Genomic DNA, 20,373 nt, shown 5'->3' on the forward strand with positions numbered 1-20,373 from the left:
TAAATGAGGTATATGTGGCAGGGCTTTCAGTGTGAATGCAAACTTTGCAGTTCATCAGATAATTCATAGAGGAGAGAACCTTAGAAATATAAAAATTGTGACAAACCATTTAGGGACAGTCATCCATAACTCATTATCAGGCAGGTCAGACAGGACAGAAACCATATAAATATGATGTATATGGCTGGTGCTTTACTTGAAATGACGAACTTAGAAACCATCGGCGAATTCATACTAGAGAGAAACATTAGAAATGTGACAGTTGTGAGAAACATTATAGTGCAAAAGTCGTGAGTGTGACAAAGCCTTTAGTCAGTGTTCAGGCCTTATAATTCAGAGAATTCATACTGTATAGAAAACATACAAGTGAAATGAATGTGGCAGAGTTTCTAGTGCATGTTCATCATTAACCTCCCATTAGGCAATTCATACAGGAGAGAAAGCACATGCATGTTATTTATGTGGCAAACCCTTCAGTCACAAGGAATGACGTTGCAGATCATCTGAGAGTCCATACTGCAGTGAAAACTTACCAATGTAAAGACTGCAGTAAAATATATCAACTTTTTGACCCTCAGAAAATTCAAACTTAGGAAAACTACACAGATGTGCTAGGTTTGGGAAAGCTGTGATTGTGTGTTCAGGCCTAACTCAACAGCAGTTAATCTGTTTTTGTTTTTGTTTTTTCTTTTCTTACAATACTGTGATGGTCTTTGCTGTACATCAACATGAATAAGCATACATATGTCCCTTCCCTCCTGAACCCACCTCTCTCGACACTGTATCCCTCCAGATTGTCCCAGAGCACTCGCTCATATATCAAAATCACACTGGATTTTTTACATATGGTAATATATATGTTTCAGTGCCAATGTCTTAAATCCTGCCTTCCTATTTCTTTTGTGTTTTTTTCAATAGTTTTTCCTTAGCGTTACTTCTTCTATCCACATGTTATGACCCATATCTAAGGTTTAATTTACATTTCTTTCCTGCCTTACACTAATACATACGTCTGTGGGTTATTTTGAGACTTGTAATATTAAAATGCACATAGACAATGACAGGGAACATAGTAGGTGCCCTGTAAGTGTAAAGAAAGACATTTTCTTTAGGACTTGAGTTCAGTAGATAATAAACATAGAAATATTTATAAATAGTGCCAAGTTGATAATTTTGATGAAAATAAATTCTAGTGTCTTCTTAAGACTATATTTTACAATGTGCTTTGTTGTCGACAACTGACAGATCTTTCAGAAAGAGACAACAAAGACATAAGAGAAAATATATTACAATTTTTCAACAAGAAGTAAATTGCCTAAACACTGTCAAGTGATCATATAGCAATTTGACATTCCATTGCATTGAAGTATTGGCTTAAGTATTACATAAAGAAGAATGCATTTCTTTTTTTTTTTTTAGAAGAATGCATTTCTTATTAAAATTTAATCTTTAAAATTTAACAAAAAAAAAAAAAAGATACCTTTAAATCTCTTTGACTTCCTCTGGAGCAGAGCTGCTTCCTGCCTGTTCTAAGTTAGTGTTTGACACAACTTAAGGGAAAGAGAAGAATTTTGAGAGCTGCCTCTATGGGAAGCCGAGATGTTTTCAGCAAGTTGAAAAACGGGGAAAATTCAAGAGCCCTTTGTGTGAGTGTGTGAACATGAGTTTCTCCTCCGTGACGAAAAGTAGAATGTCATCACTCTGATGATCCTTTGGGAGAAAGCCTCACTAATTGTAACCAGAGACCTGCTTAAAACAGGGCAGCTGGCTTTTCTCTTAGGAAGTGATTCCGGAAAGAAAGAGGGAGACCGGAATCCACGTTGTCCTTTATGAGGTAACCACCGAAATGACATACGGTTACTCCTGCCAGAATCTGTTGATACTCAGATTGGCTCTGTTAATTGTTGCTGCTGCTGCTGCTGAACCAACCAATTGCCCTGCTTCTTCCAGGACTGAACCAGTTTCCAAGAAGCAGGACTTTTTGTGCTAAAACCGGGCATGAAACTAGGCAAATGGGGTCTGTGGATCACATCCACTGCTCTGCACTTAGCTTCCCAAACACCCTCCCCCACTGTTGGCTTTCTTTCCTAACCTCCTCCTCTTCACCCAGTCCTTGAAAGGATAATCTGGAGAAGAGCTGACACAAGACAGGAAAAACAGTAAGAGGCCCACAGACAATTGTATCCCAAGAGACCTCACCTTTTTCTTTAAATGTGAGTTTAGCAACTTCCCTGGTAGTCCAGTGGTTAAGACGCTGTGCTTCCACTGCAGGTTATGTGGCTTCAATCTCTGGTGCGGGAGTTAAGATTTCAGAGTTGAAGATTTAATCATTTCTTACACAGAAAGCATTAATCATTACAATATAAAGGAAAATGTATGTCACATTAATAAATTATTTATTTTAAAAAATGTGTTTAGGAGCTTCCCTGGCAGTCCAATGGTTAAGACCCCACCTTCCGATGCAGAACTGCTGTTCCTTCCCTAACCGGGGAACTAAGGTCCCACATGCTTTGGGTGTGAACAAAAATGAAAAGAAAATATGTTTCTTAAGTATCTGTGAATGGGGACAAATTCTAAGTAGAGGATATTGATACTGATTTTCATGATGAAAGTATCAGTAGGTCAAATTTCACAGTTCCCTGCTGGAACCTCTGGTTCTGACTATGGCTTTGGTCACTAAGAGCTAGGAGAATATTCCCTAGGCAGTTGGCTCTAAGGTGTACCTACTATTGCAGACTACAGTGGAAATTATGTGGGAATTTCTATAAGACATTGAACCCTAACTGTATAAACAGGGGGTATTTGCTCAAGATACTTTGTGAGAAGTTCTATGATATTTCAGACAATGAAGTATGAAAATTTCACCTTTGTAAAATGACAGATGGAGAAATTCTTGAAAATCCTTCTCAGGTAAGTTGGCTCCATTTCTCTACTCATAATCTAAATGGAGGCACAGTTCAGTGGCCTCAAGAATAGGAAATAACTCAGTTTTGGTAGAAACACTTCTCATGGATACAAACTATACGAGCAGACACATGAAATTCCCTTCCTTTGTTAGACCTCAGTATTTCCTACTGCTTCCATGTGAGTCCCTGTCTGTCTCCAGGGACCAAAGGCAATAGAGCCTTCTTCAAACGTTTCAATAGTCCCTTTGGAGGTGATTGGTACAAACTTCTAATTGTTGTTTTATCATTAGCAACTGAGCAATAAAGTTTTTCACAAACAATTTGAGTTCCCCAAGCCTGTCTCACATGGCAGCTACTGCTGTAAAGATAATTGCAGTTCTGAGGGGATGTGAGGTACAGAATCACAAACCCATATCCAGGGGTCTGGCTGCCTCCCTCCCTGTCACAGGAGCAGCTTGCTGTGACCAGCACCCTGAACCCAGTATCCGGGCAATTCAAGGACATCAAGTGAGTATTTTCTGTTTCAGCCTGAGGGCAAGAATTTGCAAGAAACAGGTGCTTCGGAGAGTCTGGGTTGGTGACAATACAGGAAAATGGAAGTCTTCTGGGTCAAAGTAATCCAGTGCCAAAGCAACACTGGGAAGATGAATAATTCAAAAATTAGATGGAGCTATTAAAGAGATTAGGTGCTACAAAATGTCAGTTCCCAATGCCTCCTACTGTATCTTAGTGTAATTCTTTTTGAAAAATATTTATTTGGCTGTCCTGGATCTTACTTGTGGCATATGGAATCTAGTTCCCTGACCAGGGATCAAACCTAGGCACCTCCCACCAATCCCCCCCGCTCCCCCCCCCCCACCGCCACCCTCACCCCCACCAAAGCTAGCATTGAGAGCGAGGTGTCTTAGTCACTGGACCACCAAGGAAATCACAGTGTAATTTTTGTGGCAGTGATTGTTATTGTAGAATCAAAATGATATGAAACCTGATGTTTGATGTAACTAATGACTGGAATTGCAGAGATATATGTGAAATCATGGAATACCTTACAGAAATCATACATTTTTAGGGTTACTATATGTGTGCCTACAGCACCTCCATGATTAATAAAAATAAATCTATAGGAATGATGTTTTATAGAAACAGTGTATACAGTTGACAATTGTATGCTTAGTCCATCAGTCATGCCTGACTCTTTGCAACGCCATGGACCGTAGGCAGCCAGGCTCATCTATCCATGGAAATCTCCAGGGAAGAATAGTGGAGTGGGTAGCCATTTCCTTCTCCAGGGGATCTTTCTGACCAAGGGATCGAACCCTGGTCTCCTGCATTGTAGGCAGCTTCTCTACCATCTGAGCTACCAGGAAGCCGTAGAAATACCTTCTCTAACTCTGGAATTTGTAAAGTGCCTAACAAAGACATTGTTTTCTACATCCATAGTTGGCTGATTTGGGTCAGACCATTTTCCAAAAGTAACTTCAGAAATGGGTTTCAGATGGCAGCTATCGGGCATAAAAGCATAGTGTGTCATAGTCTCTGATTTGAAAATATTCTCAAAATTTATAGCTGTATAACTTCATTTTACCAAATAAAAATCACTTTTTAAATGTCATTTTCTTTAAATGTGATATATTAATGTTTCAGAAATCTTGACTTCCACTAAATACTTTTAATGTCACATTAATTAACAGATCAGTTTTTTATTTGGAATTAGTCATGTTTATTTTGTATGTCACACCAGTTTATCACACATTATTGTCTCTAAGTATCATAGTTTAGGTTATAGTCTTCCATGACTGGTAGATGTTTTTTCAGTTCCTGTCAAAAAAACAATTAGTATCTCTGTCACCAAGCAAGTAAAGAGCTTAGAGTGCATTTGAAAAACAATATTTGTCAATTTCTTTTTAATATTTTAAAATTTTATTTTTTAATTGAATGATAATTGATTTACAGAATTTTATTCTGTCAAACCTCAACATGAATCAGCCATAGGTATACATATATCCCCTCCCTCTTGAACATTCCTCCCATCTCCCTCCCATTGCACCCCTGTAAGTTGATACAGAGCCCCTGTTTGAGTTTCCTGAGACATTCAGCAAATTCCTGCTGGCTACCTATTTTACCTGTGGTAATGTAAGTTTCCATGTTACTCTCTCCATACATCTCACCCTCTCCGCCCCCTCCCCATGTCCATAAGTCTATTCTCTATGTCTGTTTCTCCATTGCTGCCCTGCAAATAAATTCTTTCATACCATCTTCCTAGATTCCGTATATATGTGTTAATACATGGTATTTATATTTCTCTTTCTGACATACTTGACTCTGTATAATTTATATAGTTCTTAATTTGTGTACAAATTATATATACTTATACATATGAATTTATATGTTTATATAATTATATAGCTTTTAAGAAAAAATGAAATTTGTCATAGAAATGTGAAAGTGGGGGGGGTCTAGGTCCGGGCAGCTGAAGAGTGTGGTTAGCAAGATGAACAAAGATGCGCAGATGAGAGCAGCGATTAACCAAAAGTTGATAGAAACTGGAGAAAGAGAACGCCTCAAAGAGTTGCTGAGAGCTAAATTAATTGAATGTGGCTGGAAGGATCAGTTGAAGGCACACTGTAAAGAGGTAATTAAAGAAAAGGGACTAGAACACGTTACTGTTGATGACTTGGTGGCTGAAATCACACCAAAAGGCAGAGCCCTGGTACCTGACAGTGTAAAGAAGGAACTCTTACAAAAAATAAGAACATTCCTTGCTCAGTATGCCAGCCTTTAAGATTGAATTAGATTGTGTTGTTTTGTGGTTTTATTTCTAAAGTAAAAGCTGCCATAAATTAGGAATCGACTTCCCAAAATAAAATCCTTTTTTGTATGATGGTATACAGTTTTCAGTAATGATGTATACATTGTATTGATTTTTTTGCCTAAATGTGTTATTTTAATAAATATCTCATGAATGAAAAAAAAAAAAAGAAATGTGAAAGTGGCTCAGTCAAGTCTGACACTTTGCAACCCCATGGACGATACAGTCAATGGAATTCTCCAGGCCAGAATACTGGAGGCGGTACCCTTTCCCTCTCCAACGGATCTTCCCAAGCCAGGAATCTAACTGGGGTCTCCTGCATTGCAGGCAGATTCTCTATCAACTGAGCTATCACAGAAGCCCTGCCCTAGAGCAGGCCTCTAAATTAGACTACAACCAGGGCGTCCCTGGTGGTTCAGACAGTAAAGAATCTACCTGAGATGCAGGAGACCCATATTCAATCCCTGGCTCGGGAAGATCCCCTGGAGTAGGAAGTGGCAACCCACTCCTGTATTCTTGCCTGGAGAATTCCATGGACAGACGAACCTGGTGGGCTACAGTCCATGGAGTCACAAAGAGTTGGACATGACTGGACATGACTGAATATAACTGAATGGGCAATACTTTCTACTTCTTTCAGTTTATCTACATTTTATTAGATATGTAAAATTTATCCGTACTCCCTATTGACATAATAGTAACTATTTGAAGATAAACAGAAACTTATTACCCAGATAATATGTTTAGAAATGCTATAAAACTTAAAATTAAATAAGAAGGCATGGAAACATATATGTATACACATATCTTTTATTTTAAAACATAACTACTTTTGTAAAATACATTAATATCATTGTGATTAAATACAATTATTTTATAAATCAAGTAAAGTTCACAATAAAGGACAGAAACGGTATGGACCTAACAGAAGCAGAAGATATTAAAAAGAGGTGGCAAGAATACACAGAGGAACTATACAAAAAGGATCTTAATGACCCAGATATCCATGATGGTGTGATCACTCACCTACAGCCAGACATCCTGGAGTGCAATGTCAAGTGAGTCTTACAAAGCATCACTTACAAAGCTAGAGGGAGGTGATGGAATTCTAGCTGAGCTATTTCAAATCCTAAAAGATAATGCTGCACTCAATGTGCCAGCCAGTTTGGAAAACTCAGCCCTGGCCACAGGACTGGAAAAATATCAGTTTGTATTCCAATCTCAAAGAAAGGCAATGCCAAAGAATGCTCAAACTGAAGCACAGTTGTTGCACTCATCTCACAAGCTAGCAAAGTAGTGCTCATAATTCCCCAAGCCAGGCTTCAATAGTATGTGAACCAAGAACTTCCATGTGTTCAAGCTGGATTTAGAAAAGGCAAAGGAACCAAAGATCACATTGCCAACATCCCTTGGATCATAGAAAGAGAAAGTTCCAGAAAAACATCTACTTTTGCTTCATTGACTATGTTAAAGCATTTGTGTGGATCACAAGAAACTGTGGAAAATTCTTCAAGAGATGGGAAAGCCAGACCACCTTATCTGTCTCCTGAAAAATCAGTATGCAGGTCAAGAAGCAACAGTTAGAGCTGGAGATGGAACAACAGACTGGTTCCACATTTCAAAAGGAGCACGTCAAAGCTGTATGTTCTCACATTGCTTATTTAACTTAAATGTAGAGTACATCATGCAAAATGCTCGGCTGGATGAAGCAGAAACCGCAATCAAGTTTGCTAGGAGAAATATCAGTAACCTCAAATATGCAAATGACACAACCCTAGGGCAGAAAGTGAAGAGGAATTAAAGAGTCTCTTGATGAAAATGAAAAAGGAGAGTGAAAAAGGTGGCTTCAAACTCAACATTCAATAAATGAACATCATGACTTCATGGTAAATAGATGGAGAAACAATGGAAACAGTGACAGACTTTACTTTCTTGGGCTCTAAAATCACTATAGTTATTGACTGCAGTCATGAAATTAAAAGGCGCTTGTTCCTTGGAAGAAAAGCAATAACCAACCTAGAGAGCATATTAAAAATAGGAGTCATTACTTTACTAACAAAGGTGTGTACAGTCAGAGCTATGGTCTTTCCAGTAGTCATGTATGGATGTGAGTTAGATCATAAAGAAAACTGAGCACTGAAGAATTGATGCTTTTCAACTGTGGTGTTGGAGAAGACTCTCAAGAGTCTCTTGGACTGCAAGGAGGTCATAACAGTCAATCCTAAAGGAGATCAGTCCTGAATATTCATTGAAAAGACTGATACTGAAGCTGAAGCTCCAATACTTTTGGCCACCTGATGCAAAGAACTGACTTATTGGAAAAGACCCTGATGCTGGGAAAGATTGAAGGAAGGAGGAGAAGGGGACAAGAGAGGATGAGATAGTTGGATGGCATCACTGACTCAATGGACCTCGAGTTTGAGCAAACTCTGGGAGTTGGTGATGGACAGGGAAGCCTGGTGTGCTGCAGTCCATGGGGTTGCAAAGAGTTGGTCACAACTGAGCAAGTGAGCTGAACTGAACTAAGTTCTAATTTCCACCTTTTTTTTTTTTTTTTTTTTTATAAAAAGGCTTTGATTTTTTACAAATAAGTAACCTGTATTAGCCTCATTGCTACTTATGGTTCAATGAAAATACTTATCCTGGCGAGAATTTTGATGTATATAAAGGTATATTATAGGCATGACTTTTACTTTCATAATTTCATGTTATGTACGTTTTACCAAGATTTTTTAAAACTTTGATTCACTTGGTATATACAAGACTTGGTATGGGAAGACAGTCGTTATTATTCTAACTCATTTGTTGAAAAAAAAAATCATCTTTTCATTGCTGCTGGTAAGTCACTTCAGTCGTGTCAGACTCTGTGCAACCCCACAGACAGCAGCCCACCAGGCTCTGCCGTCGCTGGGATTCTCCAGGCAAGAACACTGGAGTGGGTTGCCATTTCCTTCTCCAATGCATGAAAGTGAAAAGTGAAAGTGAAGTCGCTCAGTCGTGTCCGACTCCTAGCAACCCCACGGACTGTAGCCTACCAGGTTCCTCTGTCCATGGGATTTTCCAGGCAAGAGTACTGGAGTGGGTTGCCATTGCCTTCTCCGCTGCTTTGTAATGCAGTATTTACCCTCCTTCCCACCATTATTCCGAAATTATCAATTCACATCCACCTATTTCTACTTTATTATCAAACTTTCATTTATTGTAACTAAAGGATATGCTTTAATATTGTTTCCAGAATTTTTCTACTCTTACCTTATCTTTACCCTGTGTGAACTTAAAAATCATCTTGTGCAGTTTAAAATATAATCATGGTATCTTTACTGATATTACACTCATTTGTTCCTTACCCAGGGATCGAACACTGATCTCCTGCTTGGCAGGTGGAATCTTTACCACTGAACCACCAGGGCATGCCTTTTAAATCCTCACTGATATTCCTTTAAGTTTCTTCACTGTTACACATTCAAATATCGGACACTTGTTTTACAGGAAGAAATATAAATAATTCTTTTTCAGTGGGATCTAAGGTAAATGAAGAATACTTAAGAGTATCAATTCCAGTTGATATGGTACAGAATTCTGCCTCATCTTCTCATGCAGGATTCTCTGGCTCAGAGGAAGATGATCAGTTCCTGGGATTTGACAGAATAGCCCCTGAGAATTTGGCAATAGGAGTGATCTTTTTATTGCACACTATGGCAGGGATTATGGGGAGTTTCTGTCTTGTTTACCATTTTCTCTCCCTTTATTTCTCAGGAGGCAAATGTCGGTCCACAGATTGGATTCTCAAGCACGTGACTCTAGTCAACCTCTTAGTTGTTCATTTGAAAGGAATTTCTGAAACACTGGCAGCTTTGGGGTTGAAACATTGCATCCATGAAATTTGGATGCACACTTGCTTTTTGTGTTCAAAGAGTCAGCAGAGATGTGTCCATTGGCACCATCTTCCTCTTGAGTGTCTTTCAGATGATCATCATTCCCAGTGATTCCAGGTGGGCAGAGCTTAAGAGAAAAGCTCCCAGATACGTGGGCACCTTCAGTGTCCTCTGCTGGTTCTTCAGCATGATTCTCAGTATGTTGGTTCCACTTTATATGACTGCCAAGTGGAACAACACAATTAACACAAAGAATACAGATCATGGCTACTGTTATTTGTGGCATGCTACCCCAAGGTCCAACTCTCACATGGAGATCCAACCAGTCCATCCTAAAGGAGATCCAATCCTGGGTGTTCATTGGAAGGACTGATGCTGAAGCTGAAACTCCAGTACTTTGGCCACCTCATGCGAAGAGTTGACTCATTGGAAAAGACCCTGATGCTGGGAGGGATTGGGGGCAGGAGGAGAAGGGGACGACAGAGGATGAGATGGCTGGATGGCATCACCGACTCAATGGGCATGAGTTTGAGTAAACTCTGGGAGTTGGTGATGGACAGGGAGGCCTGGCGTGCTGCGGTACATGGGGTCGCAAAGAGTTGGACACGACTGAGCGACTGAACTGACTGAACTGACCCCAAGGTCATAGATGCGAAGCCTTGCACCAAGAACACAGAAGCAGAGCTCAGAATCATGGACACTCTCAAAGCTGACTGAGCCCCTTTGTAACTTTTTCAAAAGCCCACTGATAGTCTCTACCAAGCTTCCTGACTCCCAGTTGGGCAAAGATGCCCACTCCACTAAGCACCCTATAGTGCCCCAACCAATCACCTTACATCAACCATCCAGCAGGAATTTTGCTTTGAGGCTGTAAAAATTGGGTATTAACCCATGGAAACTGTCGACATCTCCTGGGCTGTCCAGATGTGGGCCCACTGCACTCACAGTGCCTGCTTTACCTCTTCTCTTTGTTTTTAATAAACTCACTCCTTTCTGAAATGCCATGTCTGGAAATTTTTTTCCAACCTGCACTCAGACTGCCTCAACACTTATGGCTTATTGACAATGTTGTACAGCAGAAACTAACACAGCACTCTAACAATCTAGAATGGTGGGATGGGGAGGGACATGGGAGGGAGGCTCAGAAAGGAGGGGACACAGGTGTACCTATGGCTGACTCTTGTTGGTGTCTGACAGAAAACAACAAAATTCTATAAAGCAATTATCCTTCAATTGAAAAATTTTTAAAAGATTAAAAACTCAAAAACAAAAAATATATACATTTCAAAAGAAAAAAAAATTCTATTTTACAAAAAACTGTAAAACAATTGCCCAGTGGATATGAATCTGCCAGCAAGTGCAGGGGACATGGGTTTGAACCCTGGTCCAGGAATATTCCACATGCTGCAGGGCAACTTAGCCTGTGAGCCACAACTACTGAGCCTGTGTGCTGCAACTACTGACACCTAGAGCCATGCCTCACAAAAAAAGCCACTGCAGTGAGAAGCCCATGCACCACAACTAGAGGAAGCCTGCACGCAGCAACAGACAAAAAATTTAAAATTTTTAAAAATATCAGAGACAAAAATAACTCAGTCAAAAATTGGGCCAAGACCTCATATCTCCAAAGAAAACATTTAGATGGGCAAGAGGCAAATGAAAGACACTCAGCATCACTAATTATCAAGAAATGGAAAACAAAACTACAATGAGGTATCACCTCATTCCAGTCAGAATAACCATTATCAAAATGCCCACTAATGATATAATAAAGGCTGAAGAAGTATGGAAATCGGGGAACCTCCTACTTGACTGAAGGGGAAGGAAGCTGATGCAGCCACTAGGGAGGACAGTGTGGAAGTTCCTTAACAAACGTAACCTCCTGACATGTAAGGAAATAAATTCCATGAAAAGTAGACAAAAACAGATTAGTTGACAAATCTGTAAGTTCTTGGTAAATCATCTGCAATGCTGAAATTATCACTTTTGATCTATCATTCACAAATTCTTTAAATAAATATGCACTAATACACCTATACTCGCACATTCTACGTTAGTTTTCTCACTGCTAATGTATGTACCTTCAGATACTTATATATTGCATTCAATGTATGTCAAAGGCCTGAGAAAACAGTTCCTTTAAGCCTAGACAAGAGACATGTGCTGAGAATTTTACATGGGTAAAATTTTATGAATCTTAGTTTAGAATTTTGCAATCATGTTTTTTAATTATTCTTCCTGTGACTTTGTTAAATTTACATTTGCTAAAATGATCCCATGGAAAGTCTTAGTTCAACAGAAGAAGAAAGGAAAATTGAAGCCAGTGAGTTTATGAGCGATTTCACAGCAAGCCTTGAGGGACCCTGTGGGAGGTCAAGGCTAGAACCAGGCCAGACAGTGCCAGTACATGGGGCTCAGGCTTATAAGTGACCTTGGCTGAAGTGCTCTGGGCTCCGCAGACTGCGGCTGAATTGGTCCCTTCAGACCAAGAGAAGTAGGATTGTGGTGAGCTCTGTGAGGGGGTCATTGAAGGAGGGCCTCTGAAGTAGAGCCTGGGGTTGAGCAAGACTGCTGATCACAGTCTTAACACTTCATTCATTACAATCAATTGAAACACTAGAAACCATTCACTTTTATGAATAACCATGTATTAATTTCACACAAGGTTGAAATTAAACATTTTACAATCCACAGCATGATCCATGATTAAATCAGATTAAAAGTACAGAGAAAGATACTCATTTTTCTGATAAAAGGATGTGAGGATCATTATTTTCATGACTTACAAAACAAAGCCTAGGAAACACTTAGTAAACAAGAAATACACTAATTACATGCCTTTTCTGGAAAGGGTTTCTAATACATTTCTAGGTTATCACAGAAGCTGTCTTTATTTCAACATTGTCAAGTAATATACATCACTTATGTTTATATTATAAATATACATCAATATTGTAGTGAACTGTGATTGTGTTTTTACAATTCAAATGATGTAACTATTGAAAATTTAGAACCAGCTTTTGAAGAAGTTCCCTGGTGGTCCAGCGACTAAGACTCTGCATTCCCAATGCAGGGGGTCTGGATTCAATCCCTGGTCAGGGAACTAGAACCCACATGTTGCAACTAAGATCTGATGTAGCCAAATAAATAAATAAATATTAAAAAAAAAAGAAAAAAAAGAACCAACTTCTGTCTTACTTTAATAAATGGAAAGATTTCATCATCACTTACATTATGACAACCTCCCAGGATATTTCATATCAATGACAAACACCTCCATGTATATGTTCATTGTACATTTTACATTATGGTATTGATGAAAGAGGAGAGTAAAAAAGTTGTCTTAAAGCTCAACATTCAGAAAACTAAGATCATGGCATCTGGTCCCATCACTTCATGGGAAATAGATGGAGAAACAGTGGAAACAGTGTCAGACTTTATTTTGGGGGGCTCCCAAATCACTGCAGATAGTGATTGCAGCCATGAAATTAAAAGATGCTTACTCCTTGGAAGGAAAGTTATGACCAACCTAGATGGCATATGAAAAAGCAGAGACATTATTTTGCCAACAAAGGTCCATCTAGTCAAGGCTATAGGTTTTTTCAGTGGTCATGTATGGATGTGAGAGTTGGACTGTAAAGAAAGCTGAATGCAGAAAAATTGATGCTTTGGAACTGTGGTGTTGGAGAAGACTCTTGAGAGTCCCTTGGACTGCAAGGAGATCCAACCAGTCCATCCTAAAGGAGATCCAATCCTGGATGTTCATTGGAAGGACTGATGCTGAAGCTGAAACTGCAATACTTTGGCCACCTCATGTGAAGTGTTGACTCATTGGAAAAGACCCTGATGCTGGGAGGGATTGGGGGCAGGAGGAGAAGGGGACAACAGAGGATGAGATGGCTGGATGGCATCACCGACTCGATGGACATGAGTTTGGGTAAACTCCGGGAGTTGGTGATGGACAGGGAAGCATGGCGTGCTGCGATTCATGGGGTCGCAAAGAGTTGGACACAACTGAGCGACTGAACTGGACTGAACTGATCCTTCATGTTCTAATGGAGAACAGATAGAAATGGTTGCAACACAACATAAAAAGGCTAACCTTTGAAGCATAAACCGTCAAAAACTTGTTTTCATTCACACTAGAAACAAAACATAGTATGGATTATCTGAGCATTTAATTACGTTCATTTTGCTTTTCAACTAATCTCAAATCAAGTCATTGTAAACAAAGATACATTGCTAATAAGTGTGGCCTTCTAACCTTCAACCTTCATCTCACGATCCTGGCTAATATATCCATTTTCTATGTTTTTTAACTATGGATTGCTCTCTACAGTATTTCTCCTTCTAGAGAAAATTTAGAAAAGAGGATTGATGAAATACTTTCTAGTATGCAGTCTCTGATATTTATTTCAATTTGATTTTTGATTAAATACTTTTCTATGTATTTGTTACAACATTTCCATAGGTTTCTTGTATAAACTCTTGTTTTCTGATGTATGTTCAGGGCAAAAGTCTTCCACCACTTGTTCCATTACTCTCCAGCGTGTGTTCTGAGATGCCTTTAGTGAGATGACCACTAAGACTAAAGGCTCTGCCACATTCTATACATTTATAAGGTTTCTCTCCAGTATGAACTCGCAAATGTGTAGTAAGAACTGAGTTCCGATTAAAGGCTTTGCCACATTCAGTGCATTTATACAGTCTCTCGCCAGTATGGATTTGCTGATGTTTAGTAAGACAAGAACTGTTAATGAAGGCCTTGCTGCATTCTGTACATTTATAACGTCTGCCCCCCATAGGAATTCGGTGATGTTGAGTAAGATTTGAACTTTTAATAAAGGTTTTGCCACATTCTTTACATTTGTATGGTTTCTCCCTAGTATGGATTCGATGATGTGCAGCTAAAGTTGAACTCCAAATAAAGGTTTGGCCACATTCTGTACAATGATAAGGTCTCTCCCCAGTGTGAATTCACTGATATCGAGTAAGATGTAAGCAACGGATAAAGGCTTTGTCACATTCTTTACATTTATAAGGTTTCTCTCCAGTATGCATTTGCTGATGTTGAGTAAGAGTTGAGTTCTGATGAAAGGCTTTGCCACATTCTGTACACTTAAAGGTCTCTCCCCAGTATGAATTTGCTCCTGTTGGGTAAGATGTGAGCAACAGATAAAGGCTTTGCCACATTCTGTACATTTATAAGGTTTCTCTGAAGTATGCATTCGCTGATGTTGAGAAAGTGTTGAGTTGTGATTAAAGGCTTTGCCACATTCTGTACATGTATAAGGTTTCTCTCCAGTATGAATTCGCTGATGTTGAGTAAGATGTGAGCGACAGATAAATGCTTTGCTACATTCTGTACATTTGAAAGGTGTCCGTCCTGTATGAATTTTCCTATGTCTACTTAGATCAGATGAGTTACTAAAGACTTTCCCACATATCTTAGAGTTGTTTTCTTTCTGTGAATTCTGAATAGTCTGCTGTTGAACAAATTCTGAAGACTGATTAGAAATTTTACCATCTTCACTACAATTGTAAGTCTTCTCTCCAGTATGAGTACTCTTATATAGAGAAAGAGCTGACAGCTGATAAAAGATATTTCTACATTTATTACTTTTTGAATCCTTGTTTGAAGATTCAAGTCCCTGATGTTTCATAAGGTTTGAGTCTCCTTCAACCTTATACCCTCTCACTCCATCATAAATACTCTTGCAATGATTGGGGCTGAAGCTCTTACTGAAGGGTTGACTCATTTTATTACATATGGAAAGTTCTTCCACATTAACTATATCATGGGATGTATTGAACAATGATGGTTGGATTACATCTCTTCCATTATCATCATTATACATTTTGGCATGGGGAGAAAATATCTGTTGGTGGAAGAATTATGACCCCCTGCTCACAGATCCCTCAAATTGATTATATTGTGAGTTTTCCCCCTCATTTTTAAATTTCCCATGTTCAGAGACGCTTGAATGTTTGTTTAATCTATGGCTATATTGAGTATTGCTTGAATGAGTGTTTGTAGTAGAGACTAGATTACCTTCTGGGCTTTCCACGTTTCCTTTCAGAGAACACGTATGTTTCAAAAAAATGCTGGAAATATTTTTTTAAAAACTTACAGTTGTCATCAGATGTTGAAGACTGAAGTAGGTGTTTTCCCCAATTTGACTTGCACTGCTCATTTCTTTTTGCAGAAATGTTTGCCTTAAGTGTAACTGTCTCAGTTTCTTTATGTCCATATAAACATCCTCTCTGTCTTTCATATGCCCTTGTATGTTCCCAGTCATTCATTAAACATAAATTTCTGAGGTGAAATCTTTCATATTTTCCTAGGTTTGCTTTTGGGAATACATCTTCTAAGCCTGGATTCTTTAGCATCAAATCCTGGGTATCTTGAGGAGACAAAGCTGAAAGATACCAAATAACAAGTTATTTTACCTAGTATTCTCAGTGAATATCCTTAAAGATTTAAAGAAAAGTGATGAATTCTTCGCTTATTTAAAAATTCAATAGAGACAGAAGGATCAAGATGCCAGAAGATCAGGCAGAGATAGTTCATCTCTCTCCACAAACACAATAAGAATACATCAGAAATGAAAGAATTTTCACAGAGCCCCAGGTGAACACAAGCAGAGGGCCTTGGACAATGAAAAGGTCAAGAAAGATTCCTGCTTTGACAGATAGGGCAAGAGAAAGAAGAAGGAAAAGGAACAGGACAGGAAGTGGAGCAGGGCCTGCAACCATGGGGGGATCTGAAGAGAGGAGAGGTCTCCACCTCCGGGGAAGGCCCTCACTGGGGGAGCCCAGCTGGGACAGAAGGGGAGCCTCATCATCTGTGGGAGGAGAACACGGCAGCAGCCTGTGGCAGCAGGACAGAGGAGACCTGCACACAGGGTCCTGACCCCTGCCCTGCCCACCCAGCCTGAGAGGGTGTCCACCACTGTGGACAAGGGCTGGGTGCTGGAATGGGGGGTCTGGAGAGCAGACCCAGGCAGAGGACTGCTCTGGGCTGTGAGGAGACATCCTGCAGGGAAGGCAGGGAGGGAGGAGCTCTATAAACGGGGATGTTGTGGCGGAGGCCTGAACCACCATACAGCATAGCGCCATTGCTGAGTGATGACCAAAGAAGAACCCCACCGCAGCCTCTCTCCCCCTGTGCTGGCCCCTCATCCCTGGCAGTAGGGAGGACCACCACCCAGGTGGGCTCTATTGAGGCCCAGCCACGGCCTCCCCCATGCCCCTCCTCCCCCGTCAGCAGAACCCTGTGCCCTGGGGCAGCCTCTGGAGCAGACACCCGTGGGTGGGTAACATGCTCAGATGGAGCTGAAAGCACAGCTGAGCCCCAGGGTTAAGGAAGCAAAGCTGAAGTCTCTCCTCACAGCTGCACAAACAATGCTTTTACACCTACACCCGGCTTTGTCAGCTCAGCCCCTGAAGAGTATCTGAATGGAAAAGGAGGACCCCCCCCCCCCACCACCACCCAGTCACAGCAGGTGTAGCTTTAGCAGCTGTAGAATTTGTGGGCTCGGACACGAGAAGAGAGGGCCAGGCCAGAGTCTGAGCTGCCCCCACAGCACCACAGCGGGTCCAGCTCCATGATAAATGTGATCCTGGGCCCTGATTTCAGTAGGTCTATGCTGGTGACCTGGTAAAAACAACATCTGAGAGACCCCAGGGCCGTGTGCCGGCAAACCCATGGTTGAGGGGGGGTCAAGATCAGGGCCAACCAGGGTCACACGAGACTCACACAATGTACAAAAGGTGAGGCACAGAGCACTCCCCAAGGGGAACATCCCCAGAGCAGCAATCCTCAGGGGCTTCTCTCCCAGGGGGTGTGCTCCAATCCCACCTGCCTCCATCACAGATTAGAATCACAGCAAACAACCAGATCTGGGGGCTCTGTTCCACCAACCAGGGATCAGACCCCACCACAGACAGGGCAGTGATAGCCACAGAGCAAGGGCAAACTCCCCTCAGTATCCAGGGCAGGCTCAGGTCACAATAACAGCAATCACAGCACCTATCAAGGGGATAAGAACACAAGCCTGTGGATCAACCTCACATTACAGGGGACAGACACCAGAAGGAAAAACTAGGATTCTGCAGCTTTCATAAGACAGAACACAAACATAGAAAACTGCACAAAATGATCATACAAAGAAATATGCTGCAGAGGAAGGAACAAGATAAAAGCCTACAGGAACCAATAAATGAAGAGGAGATATTAGTCAGTATAATGATTAACTTTCCCCTTCAATTCAGTTTAGTTTCTCAGTCATGTCCAACTCTTTGTGACCCCGTGGACTGCGGCACCCCAGACTTCCCTGTCCATCACCAACTCCCAGACCTTGCTCAAACTCATGTTCATTGAGTCGGTGATGCCATCCAGCCATCTCATCCTCTGTCGTCCCCTTCTCCTCCTGCCTTCAGTCTCTCCCAGCATTAGGGATTTTTCCAATGAGTAACTTCTTTGCATCAGGTGACCAAAGTATTGGAGCTTCAGCTTAAGCGTCAGTCCTTCCAATGAATATTCAGGACTGATGTCCTTTGGCATTGACTGGTTGGATCTCCTTGCAGTCCAAGGGACTCTCAAGAGTCTGCTCCAACAACACAATTTAAAAGCATCAATTCTTCGGTGCTCAGCTTTTTTATGGCCCAACTCTTACATCCATACAGGACTACTGAAAAATAGTGTAGCTTAACTATAAGGACATTTGTCAGTAATGTCTCTGCTTTTTAATACACTGTCTAGGTTTGTCAAAGTGTTCCTTCCAAGGAGCTAGCCTCTTTTAATTTCATGACTGCAGTCACCACTTGCAGTGATTCTGGAGCCCAGGGAAAGAAACTCTCTCACTGATTCCATTGTTTTGTCATCTGTTTGCCATGAAAAGATGGGATCAGAGGCCACGATCTTACTTTTTTGAATGGTGCATTTTAAGCCAGCTTTTTTTTTTTTTTTTTAATAATTTCCATTTTATTGTCTTTTCAGAGAAACCAATATTTCTTCAGTCTTTAAGGACTTGGATCCTTACATGGGCTTTGGTGGAGGACTTGGGGCAGCACCCGCAGGTCTAAATCGGGATGGAGGTGTTCGGTCCTTCCGGGCTTCCCGAGAGCGATTCCTGACTACCTTGCTGTGAATGGCACAACTCACACAGTAATGTAGTTTCACATACAGCTTGGGAAGCACATAGGCTTCGAAAACACTAGCTTCAGAAATGTCCCTAATGGCTGCGGCTTCAACGATGTTCCGAATGACGAACTTCTTAATGGCCTTATCCTTGGGCACGCATCGGGCACAGTTGGTGCAGCAAATAGGCTGCACGTGGCCGCGGCCCTTTTTTGGCACGACCGTTATTCCTTCTTTTCTTGGTCCTCTTCCCATTCTTCCACCGCGGTCCAGGCTTTCAACCCTCCCCGCAATCTCAGAATCGGCTCCTCTCCGTCCCCACCCGGCCCCGTAGTATTCCCCACGCGTTAGCACTCACCATCTTGGAAGCGTGGAGGCCTTAAGCCAGCTTTTTCACTCTCCTCTTTCACCTTCATTAACAGGCTCTTTAGTTCCTCTTCACTTTCTGCCATAATGGCGGTGTCATCTGCATATCTAAGTTTATTGATATTTTTCCTGGCAATCTTGATTTCAGCTTGTGCTGGCAACAAACATTTTGACAAACAGTAAGTGTCTAATATTCCTTTAATCCCCTTCTTCCCACCTCTGTTCTTATTTAAGCATATTCTATTGGATATTTGAATGTAAAAATCATAAATGATATTGACAATGAATCAAAAGGTGAGGACATATAGGATAAATTCAGGGAGGGTGATAACACACAAGATAACCTTAGTAATGCAGTAGTGCTTAAGAAATGGGACTTTAAAAATATGATGAGAAAAAAAAATATGGTGAAAACCTAGGGAAGTCTATCAATGCTGTGTGGAGTCCTAACTGCAAGGAAATCTAAAAGAGAGTCACTATATATACATACGACTGATTCTCTTTGATGTACAGCAGGACAACATTGTAAAACAGTTATAGTCCAATAAGAACTTTTTAAAAAGATGTCTTCATATAATCTAAAAATCTTCAGAGTGAGAAACAACAATTAAAAATATGGTGGAGAATCTTCTAGGATCTCATGAGAATTTATTTAAAAACTCTTTGAGTTAACTGAATATATTAAAGTATTTTAGCATTGAAGAATTAGGGCAAATGCACTTAAGATATTTAACATGAGTTCATATAAAGAAAAATGAAACTTGGAAGCAACCCGGAGATTTGCATTGTCCCATTTTAGGGAAAAGAAAGTGAAAGTGCTAGTCCCTCAGCCACATCCAAATTTTTGTGACCTCATGGACTGCAGACTTCCAGACTCGTCTCTCCATGAAATTTCCCACGGAAGAATACTGGAGTGGGTTGCCATTCCCTTCTCCAGGGGATCTTCCCAGTGCAGGGGTTAAAGCCAGGTCTCCTGCAATTCAGGCAGATTCTTTATCTCTGAGCCACCAGGGAAGCCCATTTTAGAGAGGCTTTGCTTTATACACCAAAGAAGTGACCTCAGTCTAAAATTTGTCAAGTTATATCTGTAGCTTCCAGTGTTATAGGAATTATAAATCAGAAAAACAAAAATCTGTCCCCAGTACTCCTAGAACCTTTGCAGTTTGTGTATAACCACACACTTCTGTCTAGAGGTAGAAACAAACTTTAAAAGCAGCATTAAAAAAATAAATAAAAGGAGCATCATAGTTACTCAGAAATGTGCACAGTTTTATT

General features: G+C 40.6%; 2 protein-coding genes and 1 pseudogene across 3 annotated transcripts in view; 1 reads left to right on the plus strand and 2 right to left on the minus strand.

The window, feature by feature from the left end:
* The first annotated feature begins 5,364 nt into the window (after nt 1-5,364).
* Nucleotides 5,365-5,774, plus strand: LOC133054842 (transcription and mRNA export factor ENY2-like). The gene has a single exon (XM_061140171.1). It carries the CDS (start codon nt 5,398-5,400, stop codon nt 5,686-5,688), a length of 291 nt encoding a protein of 96 aa, XP_060996154.1. The 5' UTR covers nt 5,365-5,397; the 3' UTR covers nt 5,689-5,774.
* A 3,903-nt stretch (nt 5,775-9,677) lies between these two features.
* Nucleotides 9,678-20,373, minus strand: part of LOC133054838 (zinc finger protein 429-like) — a 31,517-nt gene continuing 20,821 nt past the window's right edge. Inside the window, exons 5-6 of one of the 2 annotated variants that reach the window (XM_061140166.1) lie at nt 19,091-19,252; nt 9,678-9,811 (exon numbers count right to left, since the gene is read on the minus strand). In XM_061140166.1, the coding sequence (XP_060996149.1) occupies nt 9,804-9,811; nt 19,091-19,252 (170 nt within the window). In that variant the 3' untranslated portion in view covers nt 9,678-9,803. Of the gene's footprint in view, nt 9,812-12,224; nt 16,010-19,090; nt 19,253-20,373 lie in introns of those variants that run through there. The other variant, XM_061140165.1, reaches the window with a different exon arrangement.
* On the minus strand, nt 18,553-18,994 carry LOC133052439 (small ribosomal subunit protein eS26-like; annotated as a pseudogene).

This window comes from Dama dama, chromosome 4 (assembly GCF_033118175.1).
Source record: "Dama dama isolate Ldn47 chromosome 4, ASM3311817v1, whole genome shotgun sequence".
Lineage (NCBI taxonomy): Eukaryota > Metazoa > Chordata > Mammalia > Artiodactyla > Cervidae > Dama > Dama dama.

What these genes read in the sequence shown, in the direction of transcription:
- LOC133054842 (XM_061140171.1), top strand. Translation starts at nt 5,398, where the DNA reads ATGAACAAAGATGCGCAGATGAGAGCAGCGATTAACCAAAAGTTGATA.